The sequence below is a fragment of the Poecilia reticulata genome, chromosome 5 (assembly GCF_904066995.2).
Source record: "Poecilia reticulata chromosome 5, P_reticulata-male-v2, whole genome shotgun sequence".
Classification (NCBI taxonomy): Eukaryota; Metazoa; Chordata; class Actinopteri; order Cyprinodontiformes; family Poeciliidae; genus Poecilia; species Poecilia reticulata.
Genome location: NC_088834.1, coordinates 22,573,705 through 22,594,474, shown reverse-complemented (window position 1 = coordinate 22,594,474; position 20,770 = coordinate 22,573,705). Strand labels below are relative to the sequence as shown.

At 39.5% G+C, this 20,770-nt stretch overlaps 1 protein-coding gene across 10 annotated transcripts in view; it reads right to left on the bottom strand.

Annotated features, from left to right (window-relative positions):
- Positions 1–3: 3 nt before the first annotated feature.
- dlgap4b (discs, large (Drosophila) homolog-associated protein 4b) overlaps positions 4–20,770 on the bottom strand; it is a 119,474-nt gene continuing 98,707 nt past the window's right edge. For 7 of the 10 annotated variants that reach the window (XM_081607293.1, XM_008409364.3, XM_008409365.3 and 4 more), the window contains 8 exons: positions 20,269–20,518; positions 19,844–19,996; positions 13,956–14,395; positions 12,606–12,694; positions 10,531–11,021; positions 9,245–9,336; positions 7,401–7,571; positions 4–5,271 (listed from right to left, as the gene is read on the bottom strand). In XM_081607293.1, the coding sequence (XP_081463419.1) occupies positions 5,029–5,271; positions 7,401–7,571; positions 9,245–9,336; positions 10,531–11,021; positions 12,606–12,694; positions 13,956–14,395; positions 19,844–19,996; positions 20,269–20,518 (1,929 nt within the window). In that variant the 3' untranslated portion in view covers positions 4–5,028. Of the gene's footprint in view, positions 5,272–7,363; positions 7,572–9,244; positions 9,337–10,530; positions 11,022–12,605; positions 12,695–13,955; positions 14,396–19,843; positions 19,997–20,268; positions 20,519–20,770 lie in introns of all 10 variants that reach the window. The other 3 variants (XM_008409369.3, XM_008409371.3, XM_008409370.3) reach the window with 2 other exon arrangements.

Here is a 20,770-nt window from a genome sequence, read left to right as displayed (position 1 = left end):
TGCTTGAGAAAGTATTTTGTGCACTTTATTGAACATTGCGCATCTGCAGTATACATGTCGACAACCTTGAAACTGTATAAACAGGTTTACAATATTGTAAAAGATGAAATATTTAATCTGGTTTAAGTCTTATGTACAGACAATAACTGTAAGAAGCACAAGGGGAGAAATGCAAGACAGTGTCCTTTTAATAGTAAAGAACCCCTTTACTCTGTATTGCACACTTTGTTGTAACCAGAGTATAGTGGATAGTAATAAAGGTAATACTCTCCAAACAACAGGCCCACATACTCACTCACAGCACAACCCTTTTCATTCAGCTCCGCTGGATAACACACATCTTATATAGTACCCTAAACAAATTCTAGTCATTAAAATATGTGCTTACTTCAATAAAATATTTATTTGTCGACACGTTTTGCTACATCACATCTCTGCTGGAATGAGCATGGCCTTCGTCCCTTACCCGGCCCTCTCCCGTTTTTCTTGGCCAAGACGAACCAAGCGAAGACGGAAAAAGAGCTTGTTTGGTTTCAGTTGCGTTTTTGGCCCCTGCAGACTTTCAGAGACTTCGAATCATTTTCTAGGGTTTGATGCATTTTGTCTCTTGTTTGCCAGAATTTGTAAAGACAACCAAAAAAAAAGATATTAATCAATATGTAATAAATGTGAATGCATTTTCCTGTTATTACAAACACTTTTAAAGAATGGAATTAAAAATGTAAAAATTTGTGAAAAAAACACCAACAGGTGGCTTCTTATGCATATAGGCAAAAACTTATAATTGTCAATGACAGTCATCCTTCACAAACATCTTTAGGTTACGATTGCAGATCTCAACATTATATAAAGTAAAAAAAAAAAAATTAAAATAAAAAACTTAATCATTTAAAGCAACAACAATTTCAGTTTATAAAGAAGCCTCTGGAGATAATTCAAACCAAGGCAAAACAGAAGAAGTCTGGATGGGAAGAGAAAAAGAGAAATGATTGATACTAATTTGAAAAGAGGAGATTGCTCTTGGCTTATCCATATGTAATAAAGAAAACAGAAACTGGGGCGGGGGGGTAAGTTTGTGAAATAAAATATGAGGTCAAGAAACTTGAGGTGAGAAACTCAGCGTAAACAAGGAATAATATTTTAGAAACTTTTACTCCAAACTCTTGTGTGAAATTTATTTTCTCCTCCACCCAAAAATCATAGAACAATCAACCAGCGTGTAAACTTGGTGTGAGGGAACAACTACGAGAGTTACAAAGGAGAAGAAGAAAAAAAAAAGGGAAAAGAAGTGAAAGCATCAACCTCATATGCATGAGTATCACCCGCAAATCACTTGCTTTACAGCAGCATCCCAGCCCCCCCACAGTGCAACTTTGTGGTCAATGGATAACTCTACTCAGGAAATAAGCCTAGCTCTGTCTCTGTACCAGGTTTGTGTGTTTATTGGAGAAAAGCAGTGTTTATGAGCTCGAGATAAGGTTTTGCTTTGTTTCTGCAAGTGTGTCTGTATGTGTCATGGCATTTCACACGTACCCAAATGACAGAAAAAAAAACCAGACGTACTGGCTTGCTCTACTTGCCGTCTGTCGCTGGGTGTATTTAAAATGCCACAGTGTGTTTCACCAGCATTCAAGGCAGACAGTTTCGTAAGAAGTTGGTGCGACAACAAGATATGGCGGTAAAACATGATGCGCAAGAACAGAAAAGGATATGTGAGAATTGTAAAGCGGAATAAAAACAGAATATGCTTAGATGGCAGTGACTGCATAAGATCTCTAGAATATAAATGACACAGCTAGATAAGCTTGTTTTGACAAAACCTTTTGGGAAATGTTTTTGTGGCAGTACAAAATTAAATCAGGCTAATGGGAACCATTGAGTCACACAAAAGGCTTTCAGGTGCTAACGAAAGCACCTGAAAGCTTTCCATCAGTCTATCAGTCTACCCTCATTCAATCAAATGGATGGTATCACCCCCATCCAGTGGAATGGATGGGGGTGGACTGAGAGCAGTCATGGGACTGGCTATTGACACCTCTGAGCCATATTCCTTGCTGAGAGTCACCCACAGCAGGCAAACGCAACAGACAAATAATAGCCGGCCATCAAGGGAAAGTTCTTACCATCAACGTGAGAAGAATGGTGATCATTGGGCTTTTCTAATTCAAAGCCAGAGGCTTAACTTTGGGTTATGGCTTATGGCAGAGAGGCTTTGACAATATACACATGAAAAGAAGAGCATTTAGCCCAACTATTTGGGTCCAGAAAGTCGTTCCGATTTTGATGACCACTTGCTAGACAAGCCCATTGTCTACCAAGGGTGTGGGCTTCAACTTCATCTTCACTGATGAAGATGAGTCATCAGTGACTGAATGGATGGTATCGGGTGTAAAAAAAACTCAAAGTGCCCACTTAGGAGTTACACTGACAAATGGAGATGTTTTGTTTCAAATATCTTCAAGCTACAAAGTGAATTTAGACAAAATGTGTGTTTTTAGATGTAGAGCTTCACAAAAATATTCACATACCAGTGACTTTTTTCCCCCCATTTTGTCAAATTATACACAAACTGAGGTGGTTATGCAATTAGTAAATAAATCCAGGTTTGAGAGATATCTGTCTGGATGCTGAAAGCAGACTTGGGCTATAAAACAAGTAGTGAACCACTGTTTAACTCTATAAAAGTGAACGAGTACAGTTAAACTACAAACCTTCCAAAAGATGACTGGTTAGATAAGGAGAACATTAAGCAGAAGCAGCCAAACACATTTATGGTAAATCTGGAGAAGATCAGAGACCCATAGCTCAGAAAGCATCTGTAGACAGGACAACTATTAGTCGTGCATTCCACAAATCTGGCTTTTATGGAGGAGTGGGGAGTGGAAAGCCATTGCTGTTGGAAAACCATGAGAAGTCTCTAAAGTTTGCCGAAAGAAGGGGACAAAACAAACATGTGAATGAGTGTTTTTTGGTGGAAGAGATTAAAACTGAACTTTTGCCCTGCATACAATATAGGTGTGGCAGACAATTAATACAACAACCACTGTGAAGCATGGTGGCGGTACCATTATGTTGTGGGGATGCTGGTTTGTGTCAACGGTAGCATGGCTAAAACTAAATGCATAGACGAATGGGCACAAGTTTGATATTTGCACATTTAAAGTTGGCAAGGATATAAGCAAGAATGGTTGTTTTTACAGAAAATTGAGTAGAAATACTATAAACAAAAATGCACTCCACAGTTTCAAGATCTTTGCTTTTTTTGAACACCATGTATCATTTTTCTTCCACTTTACAGTTCTGCAATGTTTTTTGCCTAATTACGTACAATTCCGATAGGTTTGTGGTTATAACATGACAAAATGTAAAAAGGCTCAAGCGGTATGAATACTTTTGCAAAGCACAGTGGGTCTCTTAATGCAAAACTAGATAGGGATTAGGATTCTTTGTCATTTCACTGAATGTGATAACTGACTACTGGTTTGACATGCAAGCACTGTTGCCCTCCTGAGGTTGGAAACAATCCTTTTTCACAAAATTAACTCAGTCAGATAGGGTAGTGTGTTGTGGTTGTCATTGTTGGGCGGTTCTGTTCGAGCTTCCTGCCTTGTGGATATCCAAATGTTAAATCTGCAGTACATGTGTTGCTGTGGGTAAAATCCACTCCCATCTGTTTTCACAGTTAAGCATCGAGTTTCCCTGCTACTCACATTTTATTACATGAGCTGAATTTCAAACAGTGCACTTATCTTTGGCTTTTGTATTCCGCAAAGACACAATCACTTATATATGTAATGATTAAATTAGAAAAGTTAAAGAGATTAAAAAAAATGTAATCTTTGTTTAGAGTGGAGAAAAGCTGGATAAAGTGAAGTTGGATTGATTAGTAGGTGGGAAGTGGAAAAGAAACGCCTGCCGTTAACCAGCATGCTCACCCAGCTGCACAACTTCAGAGCCCCAGATTATTTTGAAATGTATGACTTTGATGCACAATTATTTTCCTTAAAGCACTTAAATGTATATATGTAACAGAATATATCCTACATATTTCTGGAGTCATAGCACAGAAATGGAAAAAAGAAATAGAGGAAAGGAAAATAAAAAAGAACTAAAAGGATATTAGGATTTTTCATCTACAAATAATAATAATAATAATAATAATAATAATAGTAAAAAAAAAAAAAACACGTCGTGGACAGCCATTTTTAAGGAGCCTCCAGCCTGGCTTTGTTTAATATGTGCTTTCATTAAAAAACCCCATTAAGAAACTAAACGCTAAGGTCTTTGACACAAAAAAAAAACCTCAAGATTTTGTGTGTTTGTAGGAACTACATAAATAATCTTTCACATCGGACTTTGTTTCATCATACCAAAAATAGTCAGAAAAGCTTGATCTAAATGGATTCTTGCCCAGTCCAAATCTATAATTGAAGAAAAAATAAATACAAGGAAGACATTTATATATGTTTATATATCAGTGGATTTGTGTGCAACTTGCAAGATGGCCACAAGGAGGTGCTGTGCAAAGCTACAAGATGGCCAGTGATCTGGGAAGAGAGCAAGAGAGTGGGAGACAGAAGCATTGATGCTTATGTTCTGTCTGCTTTATAAATCTTATAGCCAAGATATAGGAACTTTTAAAACAGTCTTCATAAAGAGTTTTTAACCTATAATTGTTATAATAATACCTTCATTAACATTTTTATGAGATCGAGAAAAAGTAAGAAGAAATGATAAAGTTCATCAGCTGAGGTCTTCCCTGGCAGCCTCTGAAGACTAATCTTCTGTTTCATAAGTTTGTAGTCTGTTGGGTCCACAAATGTTTCATGATCAGTTTCAAGCAGGACCAGCCTATGATTATGTTAAAAATATCAAAACACCCATTCATTGGCATTGCTCCTCTACACACCCTTCCTTACTCATCATAACTCATCTGCACTCAAACAAAATCCTCCCTGCTTTTTCCCCAATTTTTCTTCTCCTCCAACAAACTTATCTGTCCTCGGATCCTTGCTAGTCCCTTTTCTCTCAGAGGCGAGTTTGGGCCTCGGGGACGTAAATTTCAATGCTGTCTGCGCTCTCCGTGGCAGAGTTCTGGCGAAACGAGGCAGCCTTCTTGGCAGCTAGCAGGCGCTTGCGAGCCTCTTGTCTCTGTTTTTCTGCCGAGGCCGATGAAGAGGTTGAAGAAGAGTCAGCACTCTTCTCGCGGGCAAGCGTCGGTCGCGTCTTGCTAGGCTTCTTTGATGCCGGAAGGGCCTCCCTGTCCTCGTTCTGCAAGATTGAGGGTGGAGATGACACGACAGAAGGAAAAAGTGTTAAGACAACAACACATAATAGTAGTCTGTTTCCTGTTTTTGTTCAGACAGATTTGGCAGACATGATTCACAGAGATCATTTGCCAAAGCTGTTCTGTCGTTCCCTTGTACTGCTCGAGACAACATGTAGCGGACTAGACGATCAAACACAAAACAAGGACAGTAGAGACAGCTGGTTACAGACAGGTCGACATTGAGAAAGACAAATTTTCAACCACTTAAAATGGCAACATGAATGGATGTGTACTGAGTTTATCTGAAATCATAAAAGGATGACAGGACAGCCAAGACATTTACACTGAAATGCAACAAAAAGCGGACCTCGTCACTTTGCCCCTCCACCGTTTGTACTTTGGGATGTTCGGTCTTTTCATAAAGTAAATTTTTGATTACAAAATAAAAGAACTTTGTACTACAGAACAATTAAAAAAACAAAAAAACAAAAAAAAAGTTTTAGGGCTTTTTGTAGATTTCCCATTTCAGTATTTTCACCACAAAAACCTAGAGGCAGTAATAACCTGTTGAACTGGCTTGATATGCAACTGAATAGAGCCCTTTTTCACTAGAATGACAATTGCAAATTGATGGTAGGTGAAGTTCTACTGCTTTTACCACAGAGTATTTGGAGTAACTACAGTGAACTGATTAGCCAGAAATGCACCAAAAAATCTAATAGGATTTAATATTGAGAGATTAGTGATTTAACAAGAAATCATATAAATTTGAGGCCTAACACCTTTACACTACTTATTGTAGGAAAATCTGATGGGTTTTTAAAAGTAGAAGAAGGGTTTTATAATCATTTTACGATTTTTCGTACTTACTGTTTGCCTTGTGAAACAGAACCCCTCTTAGAGGATTCATCTTTGTTAAAGTAAGTAGCCGCGAGTAAAAGTTGCTCTGAAATTTCATTTTAAACAATACTTAACTTACCCTGACAGCCACAAATTTCAACCTTTCAAAAAAGATTGCACTGTTATACTTTGTAAAGCTTGCACTTTTATTTTGAAAGATTAAGTCTACCGTTTATGTTTAACTGCAGAGGTAAGTAACTAATTTCACATCAGCTTTATGCATCAAACCTAATGTATGTTAGGCCTAAACCAGCTGACAAATACTTATTATGGTATCAATGGGGATGAGTGAAGTAGCAAGCACCACCCTAGTTTTCTATTATCTCCACATCTACTTAAAGTTATTGTGCCGATGTCACTACAGAACAACAGATTCAACAAGCAGAATGTTTATTTTTGTTTAATCTGGGTCATAATCTCTTATTTTATACTTATTCAAATAGAATTTGTAATAACACTGGAAGAAGGTGTGTAGAGTAAAATATTTGGAAACAAAGATTACCATTAAATTAAATTACTGTACTATTAAATGAAAACCATACATAAGATTTGTCATATGAAACTATTTATGTCCTTCAATTAATCCAAAACTCTTCATCTCAAAGAGAAAAACTGACTTACATTAGTTAAGAACATAGGTAGGAAATGATTTGTTGACAGGCGCGAAATGGATTGCCCACACATTAACAAAATGTTAATGTGTGGGCATAAAAATGAGGCACTAATTATAGAAGGGGCAAATTAACCCGGAGCCACAAAAAGAACTTCACATACAGGTACATTCATAATCCTGGAGACTCGGACGTCACAGACAAGTCAAAAAGAAAAGGCTTTCGACAGAGACAAATGTGGCCAGGTTAATGAGCAAAAGCAAAAGCATTCTGTCACATTAACCGGCGCATCTTAGCCATGCTCCACCGCAACACAGACACCAACACGTGGACACACACATAGATAAATGACGCATGCATGCTCAAAGCAGGGCTTTACACTTTAAAAACACAGCAGCCCCAGCCCTCTTTGAGATGGCTCTTTTCCCATGCATGCCTAGAGGGGATCTCTCGGGGCCCCTCTGCGTTGGACAGGGAGGCCTTGTTAAGAGTTCATCCCACGCAGGGACAGGGTTTAAAAAGAGTGGGAGAGAAATGGTGGTGGTGGTGGGAGGAGAGAGGCCGGTTTCGGCGGCTTTCCTACCCCAGCCAGGGCACTGGGCAGCATGGGTGGGAAGTACCTTCCGCTCAGGGGACGACTGGGCGGCCCCAGACGGCACAGGCTGCCAGTCATTGGACTTGAGATGGTAGAGCTCATCAAACTTGAGGCTAATGTCCTCGATAGATAGCTGCAGCAGGTCCCAGAAGCCAGCCAGGTCCTGGGCTGTTGGCCGTGGGTTGGCAGTCACATTCTGACCAGAGAAAAATGAACATGGTGAAACGGAACGAACGGCAAGGAGGACCGCAGCTAAACATTGGTGTATGTTTGCAAGACCTATTACACTCTTAATTTATTTTACTCTTTGCTTTTCATTACCTCTTGTTTTAATCTAATGTAAATCACTTTCTGTTGACTTTTCTGTGAATTAAAAGTGCCTTATAAATTAAGAATGACTGATAGAAATGTTGTATTTTAAATAGGAGTACATACAAAGGCTGTAAACAGTAACTCCTTGTATTAAATAAGGCTGCGTTTAGAAAAAAAAAAGTAGGCTTTAAATAATAGTAGATTTGTGCATCTACTGCACAAATTGCTAAAAATATCTGAAGTGGACGCAGCAATGAGTTGAAAGTCGTGACTTTTTATACATTTCCTGATAAACCTGATTTGACTGGACAGAAGTGGGCTGTATTTTTTATTTTGCTTCTGAGGTGTGAATTTCAAATTCCTTAAGTTGCAGTTATTGAAAGTCACAATCTAATAGAGAAAACTAATTTTGATATGTTTAATGTACACATTGTTTAATGTGAAGTGTAGGACTTCACTTTAGCGGTCCTGATGGGGCTCTCGTTAGCTTTTGGTGGAAAGAAAAATGTAATGGATATAGTTATCCTTCAATAAAAAACAAGGTGTGTGGTTGACTTGAAAGTTTTTCCTATTCAAGCTCAGAGAGCAATGTGATATTGATGCAGTTTTTATGTTCGCCACTAGATGGTGCAATGCAACAGTCTCAATTAGCTGAATGTTTTTGTGAAACACTTATGCTGCTACTTTCGTTACATAGAATTACCAAACTACATTGAGAACCAAGTGATTTACTATCAAATTACAAAATATAAAGCGTCCATATCTTCTGTGCAAAATGGTTTAACTGAAGTAATCGTATTTCTGAAAAGCTTCCAGACGTGAAGAGATGTCAGAAAAGGTACAGTGCAATTGCTAAGTACCACTTGTAACAGTTCAACCACAAGCATTATTGTATTGTTTAATTGTATGTGATGAACTAACATGTAGAGACATACAGATGTGTACTGCATTTTCCAAATACTCACACACGAAGAAAAAAAGAAAAAAGAAAAAAACTTCCTCCTTAGAATGATCCTGTTGATCTTTTACATTAAAATGTACATATGGCACAATATCTAAAGAGGTATAAATCAATTTTTAAGGCACTGGAAGACCAAAGCTGAAATCTTGCACGCTCCCGTTCAAAGTCTGCAGTGCTTTAAACATGCTGACCTCTGTCTGCATTGGCTCCACATTGCTCACCATTCTAATGCTTCAGCGCTTCCTGCTCTCATCTCAGGGCAAATCACATTAGAGTGCCGCTTATCACTCACTATGGTACATATCATGTGCTGGTTGTTGGCTACAATTTGTATAATGGCATTTTCACAAAAAGACGTCATCTGGGTGGAAGGGCTTATTGGTTTAATATAAGCTCCTTGTGTTTTGTGCTGCAGGGTCCTCATGATGGAGTCTGTGCATGCTTAATGTGCTGCGTATCATGGCTGCTTTCATATTAGTCAGCTTTCAAGTAGATGAAAGCTATTTTTATGCATTGCAGGGTAAGCAGCTGACAAAGGGACACAAACTGTGCATTTTGAGTTTGAGCTTGTGAGCAAAGTGTGACAACATACACACCAGGTTTTGTTCACACAGTCCCCGGAACTGCTGGAACTTCTGAGACATTAGGAGCTGAGCACTTCCCACCGCACTGCGGACTTTCCCGAGCACTGTAGTGAAAAGAAAGCAGAACTAAACACAGCACGGTTTTAAAACTTTTTCAAGTGCATAATTAGGAATTATGTTATACTTTGCAACACTCCCACCTGAAAAATGGGTCACCAGCTGGATGGCATGAATGCGATAAAAAGTGGAAATCCTCTTTTTGGACACTACATCTTCCCAGTTGACTTAAACGCAACTTGTGACTTATTACAACATTAGTCTGTTTGCAGAGTCAAATTAGGACAAACATCTGCCTTGACAAAACTCAGAATCCTCCCCGATTGGTGGATTTTAAAGATGTAGGCGTGGGACTGCTGTGTGGCGGGCGAGATCCCACTTCTGCACTTGCAGATCTACATCAGATTTGATGCAAACTACTTAACCAAGTCAGGCCACATGCACACACCATTTCAAAACACTGAGTTTTAAAAATGCAAACTCCCTTGCTTAGGACAAGCAGGCACTTATCTGAACAAGGCCTTCATGATAACCACCTTGCACGGTTTGCATTTATGGTGTGCTTTGCATGTCTGCCCACTGCTGCTGTGTGTCCCAGGCCGATGGCAAGGCACTAATCTAATCTGAGGGTTTAATCAGTTCCAGACTAGATTTGTGTAATTCTGGAGATTACAGGCCTGCTTGTGTGTGTTAACCCCAGGTATTACAGCATCATCCTTTCCATGCTGTGTTTGTGCAACAGATTGATTAGAGGGAGAGAGAAATGAGTTATGTACAAAAATCTAAGGTCAGTGTGTCTCATCCAGAAGGCCTGGAACAGCCTTTCTAAATGAGAGAGTGTAAGGTCTTCTTGAAGCCCATCCAGCTGCCTTCCATCTGGGCAACAATAGCAAATCAGCCATGAAGAGGCAAGCCTCTTAAAAAAACCCAGAGCGGTGTCACTGGATGCTGAGGCGAATAGTTAGCAGACTCTCTGGAGAAACAATAGCTACACACCTCAAAGATTCACGTGGCCTTCACATTAGCTCAGGAACGGTTTGCAGAGACGTCTGTGGAGTGAACTTAAGCTCTTATTGATGCAAAGTGTGGGTTGATGACGTATTAAAAACTTTTGAACATGAATGGGATGTAAAACAACTTTCTACATGCACATGTGTATGTGACAGCAGATGAGCGATGGTTTTTGACGCTGTATTTCCTCACGGCTACATACAGTCCAGTGAGGACCGTGTGGACCTTACCCTCCTCTGAGAGCTGGTTGTCTTTGGTTTCCTGCTCCATCTGTTGGCACCAGCCTTCCATGCGTGCCGTTTCGGCCTGCAGCAGCTTCAGGAACCAATGGCCGTCTCTTCTGCACAGCGTTCCGCCTCCTCCGCTCTGGGAGACGCCGCCGCCACTGCTGCCGTTTCCGCTGTCCAGCCAGGGATCCGGGGGCGGCAGAGACGAGGGATCCAGCGCTGGATCCAGGCTTTCGGAGAAAGACGAGGAGCTGCTCCGCGTGGTGGAGCGATTGAGGATCTGCCTGGGAGGCGGTGGGGAGGAGGTGTCGCCAGTCTGGTCTCCATTGTCTAAAGAGTTTTGCCCAGGGGGGGAGCTCATTGACTGACTGGCACTGTTGACCATGACTTTCTTCTCAAAGGTTTTGGCAATGCTGATATGAGAAATGGCAGAGATGTCCTGTGTGTCTGAGTCCGTTTCTTGTTTTGCGGCCATACTGCTGGAGCGACTGAGTCTGGAATAAAGCAAAGAGACAACGTTACAATTCAATTCCAACAGAGCAGAGAGCAAAATATATTTTACCGTTTCTCACCAAACAATCTGCTTCAAAACTCATCAGATTACCACCAAAAACTTCACTGTATGTGATTAGGAGTTTATGAGATAGACCAACACAAAGAGGTCCACAACTGTCAAGAAGAAGAAAATCAATACAGTATTTTTTAAATAGGAAAATCTGAAAAGGGTAGCATGCACATGTACAAAGACTCCTTCACTCTGACGCATAGCGTAGCTGAATCATGCTGAGGGAAAAAACTGGTAAACACTGCTAAATAAATGGAGGGTTACATTCCAGATGAACAATAATCCTGAATTTAAAACTGGAACTACAATGGATTGATTTTGATCAAAACAGATTCAGGTGTTATAGCAAAATTAAAGTTTGGACTTTGACTCGGTCAATAGAAGAGCTGTACATTTAATTGAGCGTAGGTTACTTTGAGAATGGTCAGAAATGGTCTCTAAAAATGCAAAGTTGGTAGAGATTCATATCCCAAAAGGTGGTTCTGCAAACTGTTCACTCGGGAAGACTGAGTAAAAATGCACAAAATACTTTTCATATTTCTATTTGTAAATGTTTGCCATTTTCCTGCCACGATGCAAATACATAAAACGTTAATAAAATACATTGAACTTTTATTAACATGACTAACTGTGGAAATTACTTTTGAGAACTCATTCAATTATTTTCCTTTCCGGGAACAAATAGGACCTGTTGAATTTAAAAGCAGAGCCAGCTCTCTCGGTCAATGCAGATACAAGAAACTTGAGAGCGAGGCATCCTGCGAGCTTCTCGCCTGAACCGAGCAAATAAATAAATGGACTTGATGTGAATTCTGTCTAATTGTCTCCATTTCCAGGAAACGCATATCAGATGCAGTTCAGACAATATGCCAAAAGCACTTAAGAACAAAAGAACAGCAAACAGGACATGGGTCTCAACAACAAGCAGAGACGTATTTAAAGCCTCCCTCCTTGGTAAACTTGGTCAGTGCAGTTCTTTTTAATCCAGGCACAGCAAGACTCATTTGAAAGGTGTAGCTTCTGCATATTGAGGGTTTCTTTGCGTACAGCTAAAACAAAAATCATGGCATTTATTTGGAAAGCCATTCTGATCTAGTGTTTCTATGTAGAAGCCATTTCTAACATGACACTGAATAGAAAGAGAAGTAAGAAGACAGATAGCATCCAAAAGAATTGTTTCTAAATAAATGCATTTAGGAGTTTTGAAAGTCTAGATTTCAAAGAAAGAATTGATGAAGTGAATAAATGTATAAAACTTAAATACTGCATAAAAAAAACAACAACTTTATAGCAATTAAAATTTTCAAAATGGCTTGGAGGAGATCTTTAAATAGTAAATGCTCATAGGAGGAATGTGCTTCAACAATCACAAACACCACACGCACAAAAACACCCGGGATGGTTTCACATATACAAAGGCCCTGTGTTGGAGGGAGTAGAACAGTCAGAAGAATGTGTGTGTGGCTATAATATAAATTCCTCACGTTGTTAAAAGGACAGGAAGAGGACTTACTGCCACCCGTCCTCCACCTGTACTCCTATTGACTGAAATCTGGCCAGGGGCGGAGTCTCCTCTCTTGGAACTTCCTGAATGCAGTCAACCTAAAAAGGAAAAAAAAGCAGAAACCCAAACCAAGAGGGAAACAATGCTGGCTTAGAACTATGGTCATGCATATTTTATATCACTGGACCTGTGAAGTCTTTAAAGTTTGAGTCAATAAAAAAAAAAAAAAAAAAAAAACATCTCAGAAGATACACAGACAGTAGGGAGCCCAGATATTGAATTGGGCTTTGAATCAAGTTGGTTTTAATTGATTGGTATTGAAGTGTCTGACTAAAGTCAAATCCACGATCCCTGTTGTTGCTTTAATGTCTGCAATGTGAGCCGCAACATGAGTCACTCTGCAAAGTGGTATCAGAGACTGTCATTTTATTGATATAACTAATCTAGGTTTCTCCAGATAAGCAAGAGATGTGTTGTCATCCAATGATGCATACATTGAAAGACTGCAGTGGCTGCTGAAGAGCCCTGTCTGTGCCACGTAACCTGCTGTGTGCAACGTATATGCACAATTGTTTGTATTAGGGACATCTAAATAGAGAGCAGCTGAAACACTAGTTATTAAATTTCATTATGTGAAAAGCAAAGCATTACATTTATGAAGTGAGAGACAAACATTCAGGCAAGTTTTGTTTGCACACTACTAACTGGAACGCCTTGAATTTCTTATGAGATGAATTATTAACAAACCAGATGACAAAACAATTTCATTTCGATGGATCCAGCCACCTGCATTGGGTTGATACTGATAGTATCCGGTTTACTGAAGCAACCTAGCCGGGTTATTAGCTTCAAGTAGTATATGTTACCTCATCTGGGCCTTCTTTCTACACTTAATTTTGGATATTGGACCAGATTTAAGCCAGATCTTGCACAGGCCGGCTCAGTTTGCAAGCGCCACAATACTTTATTTACTAATACAACAGCATTTGCAAGACACTGGTCCATAATTTACATTTCTCTTCAGGTCATATTTAAAAGAAGTGACCCGTCCAGGGTGCAAATAGCGCTCCCCAAAATTTCTTAAGGAAATTAACTAAATGCTGGAGCAGCATGTGAAGGCTGTCCTGCAGAAGCTCTCATTGGGACAAAATGTAAACACATACAAAGAACCAATTCTATGAGCTTTAACATGGTATCTCGTTGGGACTTGGCGTCTCTTCTGCCAAAACTACAACTACACCCTTGAAACCTACTGAATTAATGTCCTTTCAGCCATAGTTCCACACTATATTCGATAAACTAGGGTCCTTTATGTACCTTCTCATTTGTCGCTCACTTAAATAAACTGTAATTGCCTACCTGTATCCCAATAGAAGAGAGTTTCCGCCTTGGTACTGGGGCTAAAAACAGCTCCTCTGCTGCTAAATTCCCTTTACTAGATCCTGATTTCAGGGATTCATTGTGGACTGCCGAGTCACTCGTCTCTGTGGAAGCATTGGCGGTGCTAGGGATGATTGGCTCCCTCGGCGTAGCGATGGGAATAGGGATGATATGCGGAGGACGAGGAATACCACGGGCCAGGCTGTTGGCCCGGGTGCTGTCAAGGCTGTCAGAGGAGTTGCTGTGAGCGTGGCTCGACTGGCTGTTGACCTCTGACCTCCTGTCCTGTTGGTCCAAGTAGTTGTCCTGCGCTGACTCGGTGCTGCTCTGCACCGTCACTGATATGTAGGGCTTGGAGGTTGTGCGTGGAGGCACCGGTGGAGGAGCGGCCTTCTTACAGCTTGTTATGCATGTGGAGACTGCAAACAAAAACGGCGGGATTAGGATAAAAGGATTAGCAAGGATAAAGTTGTGAAGTAGCTACATCTAGGGTTTCTGGACCCGAAACAAGAGTTGACACAGGAGTACAAATAAGTAGTTTGTGCATAAAGAGCTTGACCCACTCTTTGATAATTAACTTCATAACCAAGCCCATTGTTTATTTTACGAAACTTTTGAGCGACAGAGGGGGGGACATTCCAGAAGCTTAATGTTAGTCTGCAGCATCAATATAGAAACCAGTTTTTCAAATTAACAGATAAAAATGCCCAGTAACCAGAGTACAGGTCTGCCATGAACTGTTCAACACAATTCTTTGCTCAGCTTTCTCCATACAGAGTATGCAACTGTACTCGTATGATCTCAAGCATGTCTGAAAGTTTTCATTAACCGTGAAATAATATTTTGGAAAGTTTTCTTTCTTCCCTGTCAGCATAACAGGCAATAATATAGTAAAATGAAATGCTTCTTTGTGTTGCGAGATGTCTCACTCGTGTGTTGTGTTGTGTTTCATCGTCACCCTCCCTCACTGAGATTTATTTCTCTGACAAAATTGCTTCTGCTCCAGCAAATGATATTGATTTAGCCTGCATGCTTACAGTTGTTGGAGACAGGCAAAAAAACAGAAAGAAAAAAAAAAAAAGGTCCCGGGAATCCAGAGCAAAACATTTCCCACTGACACACCACTGCAGCGTTTGTGAAACACATGTCGGAGCGCTACATGACTTAGCAAGTGCAAACACTAAGCAGGTTACAGCATACTCTACGTCACATTCCAGCAAAGCAACACCATTGACATCATTCCTCGACACCCGAGACGACACCCAAACCACACCCGAGTTGGCCCATCTCCACACTGCAGGACTGTCTTCATTCCAAAACCCAAACGTATTGAAGACGCTGAGCTGACAGGACAAACAAGACTTTATGAACATGCAGCACCTTGCAACCAACTTTCCAAGTGAAATTCTGGAGAACATCTGGTTTTCTATTTTATACGTCTAGGATGAAGGCACTGAAATGCTCACAGATTTTTTTTTTTATAGCAGTAGTTTAAGAAAAATAAAAAGGTGTGCACCCTTAGCCACAAATAAACTCTGTCCAGCAAATTCCTCTTTTTTAAATACCCACAATGCCATGGTCTTAAACAGACCACAAAACCCTCTTTTGTTACTGAATTCTGCCAACAAGAATGGGCTTTCACAACAGTTCTTGCAAACATTAATCACAGATGTTACCATCCAGTGTGATAAAACCAGATATTAAACTTTGGATCTAATTACTTTTAACACATTAATTCAAGATAAAAGCACAATTGTTTCTTCTTTAAAAACTGATAACTACTCGTAAGCAAAAAAAAAGGCAAGCCTACATTAGTGACTGGTTTCCCTGCTGTGACTATCCACGTTTGTTGTAGGACAATGAACAATATGGCAAACCTTGTTACTTACTGACATTGGAGATTTTACTGCAACTAGCGCAAAGTTTGTGCCAAGGCACTGTCCTTTTTTCTTTTATTTGTTTTGTCTCTGTGAGAAAAAGGCATACAGTCATTTCATTTAGCAAGACATTTTGTAGAGTGACAACTTCCAGCAGCTTTGTGCACACCACAAATGGATTAAAGCCGCCATAAAATAACATTTCAGTGATGTCCTCCTTTATCAACAGTCCACAGGAGGCAAATTAGTGGCAGAGGCTTGGTGCTCTCCTATTGTGCAGAGGAGATTCTCTGATTGACTGTAAAATAATATCTCAGTCTGCTTTCGCAACCAGTTCCTCCTTTACCCACAGAAATAAGCCCTAAACTAATATTTGACATAAGCCCATGAGATTAAATATTAAATGGAGAAGCAAAGCCTTATCTAAATAAATAGACTATTCAAAACAATCAAAACAATAGGCGCTTACAATAATGGTCATTAAACAGGAAAAGGCTAGAACAAGTAACACAAAAGTCTCACGTCTAAGGTGCATTGTGGGAAACATATTATAATTAACATGGCAATCTATGTGTTCCAATTTTTACAGCATCCCTGAAAGACATTTGATTATCTAAGCACTTAATTAGAAAAAAACTTTTTATGTATAGCTAAATAAAATGCTAATTTATAGATGCACTAAAGCTTTATCGGGTACTCAATATCAAAGATGATGCAGATGGAGGTTAACATATAAATGTCAGCATTTCAATGATGAACACAACTAATATTGACCTTAGACTGTTAGGAAATGCTCTTTGCTGTTGTTTGGTGCGTTGTCCTTGTGAGCTTGATGGTGAGGCAGTCCGTCTAACCGGAGACTAACGAGATCGACCACATTAGAGATCAGACCGGTTATACAGACGGTTGGAGTTCAACCACAGGCCCCCATTGTTCACACAGAGTAACTACACAAAAGAGTCAAGGAGGAAGCAACCTAAATACGTCTGATTCATGATGATTTTCTGCCAAACCCACTCAAAAAAAAAATGCAACCACATCAGAATCGCTCCTCAGACAAACAGTGTAAGTGGCATGTTTTATCATCAGCCAGTTTCCTGTGATATATTTGCTTACGTTACAGATCCCCGCCTCTCTAGCACAGCTGTATAAGCATAACGCTCCTCTCTGCATGAGCATCAACTACTAAGCAATAGTGCTCGTGCCAGACCCAGTGTTTCTAAAGACTGACTTTCATTGAGATGAAGAACTATAAAATTGGACATTAAGCCAAGCACTATGGAGCTTTAATTGGACATATCAATACAGAAGCTCAACAAAAACTAACTATGGTTTCTCATTAGAGGTGAATTTTAGCAAGAAAAATAGCCACTTTGCTTATGTGCCAAAATTGTCAGTGTGGGATCTAGAGTGGGCACTGAGAGCTGCTGCTTTAGTGTCATTAGAAACCACGTTCTGTTGTCCACTGTGATTGCTGGATCACAAAAATTTTTTTTTTCCCAGCCAAGAAAACAATTTGCTTCAAGATGTTCCAGGAGTACTACTATGTTATACTGCTGCTATGTAATCAGCGTCGTGACAAAACAGCTACAACTTTAGAAGTACCAACACATTCCTGAAAACCTTTCTCCATATTTCTGGGATGTAGAGAAGAGTCTAGCTACAATTTTGTGCTCGACCGGCACTGAACAATGACCAACCGATTTAAAACTAAAAACTTGGGAACTTCTATCAAATCAGTGAATGCACCATACTTGAACTCTTAACAGGTTGAAATAGCAATCTTCAATGTTGAAGTTGCTACAGAGAGAAGAAAACTCAAAGCTTGGTATTTTCAATCAGAAGAAGCTTCTAGAAAGGTAGTTGTTGTTATTTTCAAAGGTCTTCAGGTCCCTAATCCAGGCTGTGTCCTAAGCTAAGTAGGCACATAGGTGCTCTTTTCTGATTTTTTATGAGCTGTCAACCTTTCATGCCTGATTTTGAAACGCTGGTAGGTGTTTAGAAATCTCAGAAAAGAAATAAGATCCTTGTTCTGAAGACCTTGCACACATCAGCTGTTAGCCATGAAAAATGCTATATTTAAGCTAATAACTAATATTATATGCTAATTATGACTGCACGCACTGTTGCCTTGCAGCAAGGGTTTGAAAAACACGAGTTTTAGGTCAATTGGCCACATAAACATAGAACCCTACATAACTTATTTAGACAGTTTATCAATATAAACTGATAAACTGTCTCACCTGAAAAATGATTTCCATTAGTGATCCAACAAACAAACCACCATGCGGATCAAAATGAGGACAGGCTTGATATAATGTCTTTGGAAATTTTCCTACCTTGAAAATATAAAAAAAATAAATCAACTTTGATGCTGACATTAGATTCATAATGTCATAATGTAACCCAGCCAGTCAGTGATGGGATGACTTAAAATGTGCAGCAACCCTACCTTGCTGCGTGTAGGGTTGCTGCAAGCAGCCCTAAATACTTTTAGAATAAAATCCTACATTCAAATTTCATTGCCGAATGGTAAGTCTGGTCTAAATCAGAAAAATTATCTGTGACATTAAAGTTAGTGGCAACTGGAAACGAATGAAATTAGTAGAAAGTGCTAAAAACGTAGGACTAAATGGGCTACTTACCCTCGCCTATGACGGAGATAAACGTCGTGTGTAATTATTAAAACAGAAAAACACAAAAGAGTAGCTGTTTGCAGCTCAGTCATTCATTTAACTCCAGTAAAGCAGTCGCAAGGACATATATTTGGCTCTTGTTTGAGGAGTTTCTCCCAGCTCCACGGGAAGAGGCTTTGTGTGGTGCTTTCAAGGACGCCTCTGACATTAGAACTTCACCTTGGCGGATTCTGAGAATTTTCCACACCGAAAACTTTCTGTTTATAATTTATCCAACCAAGCACTTATGTGAAGTTAGTTTTTGTTTTTCCTTTCTGAGTCATAATTCTGAATATTTCGTGAACAACTCATTTGAGACTCTAAACTGCACCGTTGGTAATTCGACTTGAATATGAGAAGCCATTTGCTAAAGATTACTCTATAAAGATCCAACTGAAAATATGTTAAAAGAACAGCTATAATAATCCTAGAAGTAATTGTAATGTGGTCTAATTACAACAACAAATAAATAAATAAATAAATAAATAAATAAATAAATAAATAAATAAATAAATAAACTCTTTACTAGGATGTCCTCAGCTTTGCCACATCAAAACTGAACATTTCCACACGAAAAATTCCCATGAATGCAGCATATGGCTTCCCTTGAAAATAACAGTAAAGAGCGCCACATGGTGGATACTGGTGATATGAAAATTTAAGTCAATGCCAAACTACTGACAACGTCATTCTGTATCGAGGGAGCAGTCAGGAGACAGGAAAAGCCGCACTCAATAATATGTCATGTCTCATTCGTTATCATTCTGCCTCCGTGATTTTAACATTAAAGTGAACACTTATGTTTTTTGTTGTTGTTGTTGTTGTTTTTGACATTGTCCTCAACTCAGTGAACTAAAGTCACAGACGACTAGAAATCTGATTTGATGTTTTAGACTGCTGTCCAACAGTTGGGTGTCACTTCCCAAACAATCTTTTAAGCCAAGGCTTCTCAAACTGCGGTACATGTATCACTGGTGGTACGTGGGCTGCCTTTAATTGTACTCTTTGAGTCAGCCATCAAAAAGGCAAATAAGCTTACCAACAGGCAAAATGTTGAATTGTTCAAGCTCAATCAATCAATCAATCAATCAATCAATCAATCAATCAATCAATCAATCAATCAATCAATCAATCTCCGTGTCAATCCCGTTTTAAAATGTTTGTCAGCACGACATGTATTTATGTATTCACTGAGATGAAACCAACACTTTGAGATAACGTTCAAATTAGTTTTATGTTTTTTGTTTATAACATGAAAATTCACGAGAGTTAAACTGATTGGATCATTTCAGGGGAAGAGGTTTTGAGTTGTTACCTGTGTGTGTGGGTAGGATGCGTGGTCTGTCTGTCCCGAAACGCTGAAGAAAAATTGCAAGTTGTTTCTCCTTTGGGGCTTTGTCCAAGCCAGTGGCTATCAGGTAAGAGGCAAACTGTTCTTTCCATGTCTTCCATTGTGTAGAAAGGTCGTCTAGTGTGGGCAAAAGAGGCTGCATTTAAGCTAAATATGCTACTTTGGGAAAAGCTGGATGATCAGGGTCTTGCTAAGGACCAAGAATTAAAAGGATGCAAAGTGAAATACAAAGGACAGCAGGAACTTGGACCAAGTGATTGTTTATCAAAGGAAAGGGGTGACAAAACAAAGTGCAAGAAAAAAACCTGGTATTTTAAAAGATTTGATGAGATCAAAACCTTATTTTTCATTGTTTTGTAGTTTGTTTGTTTTTTTACAAGATGACTTACCAGTGCTGGTGCTGTATGTGCGAACAGAGGAGTCGGTTGGAGGTGGAGAGCAGCCCGAGTCTATGGAAGCGGTGTCGTCGTCTTGGGAACAGCCAGCCTGAATAGCTCTCAGGTAGCTGTGGCTGCGGGATCGGAAGCATGTCGGCATGGGCATGTCCGGAGGCTCCGAGATGTCCTGACAATGGGAATCTCTGAATGCGGACTCTGAGGTTCTGTCTTCGTAATGATGACTTTTTTCCAGGTCTCGCAGCTGGACAAAGACATTATAAAGGCATGGGACTATTTAACCCAACAAATATGTTTTTGTTTTTTTTCTGATTTTGTTTCCCATCAAGAAACTCTAGATGCAATAAAAATTTAAAAAAAAGAACATTTTAAAGTAAAAGAAATGGCTGTCTATTTTTAATCTGCAATGTGCAACAAATGTGGACTTGTCAGTGTTTGGCAAGGATAGTTTGAAATTTCAGCAGGCCAGCTTTACAGACGTCTCTTCACTGACATA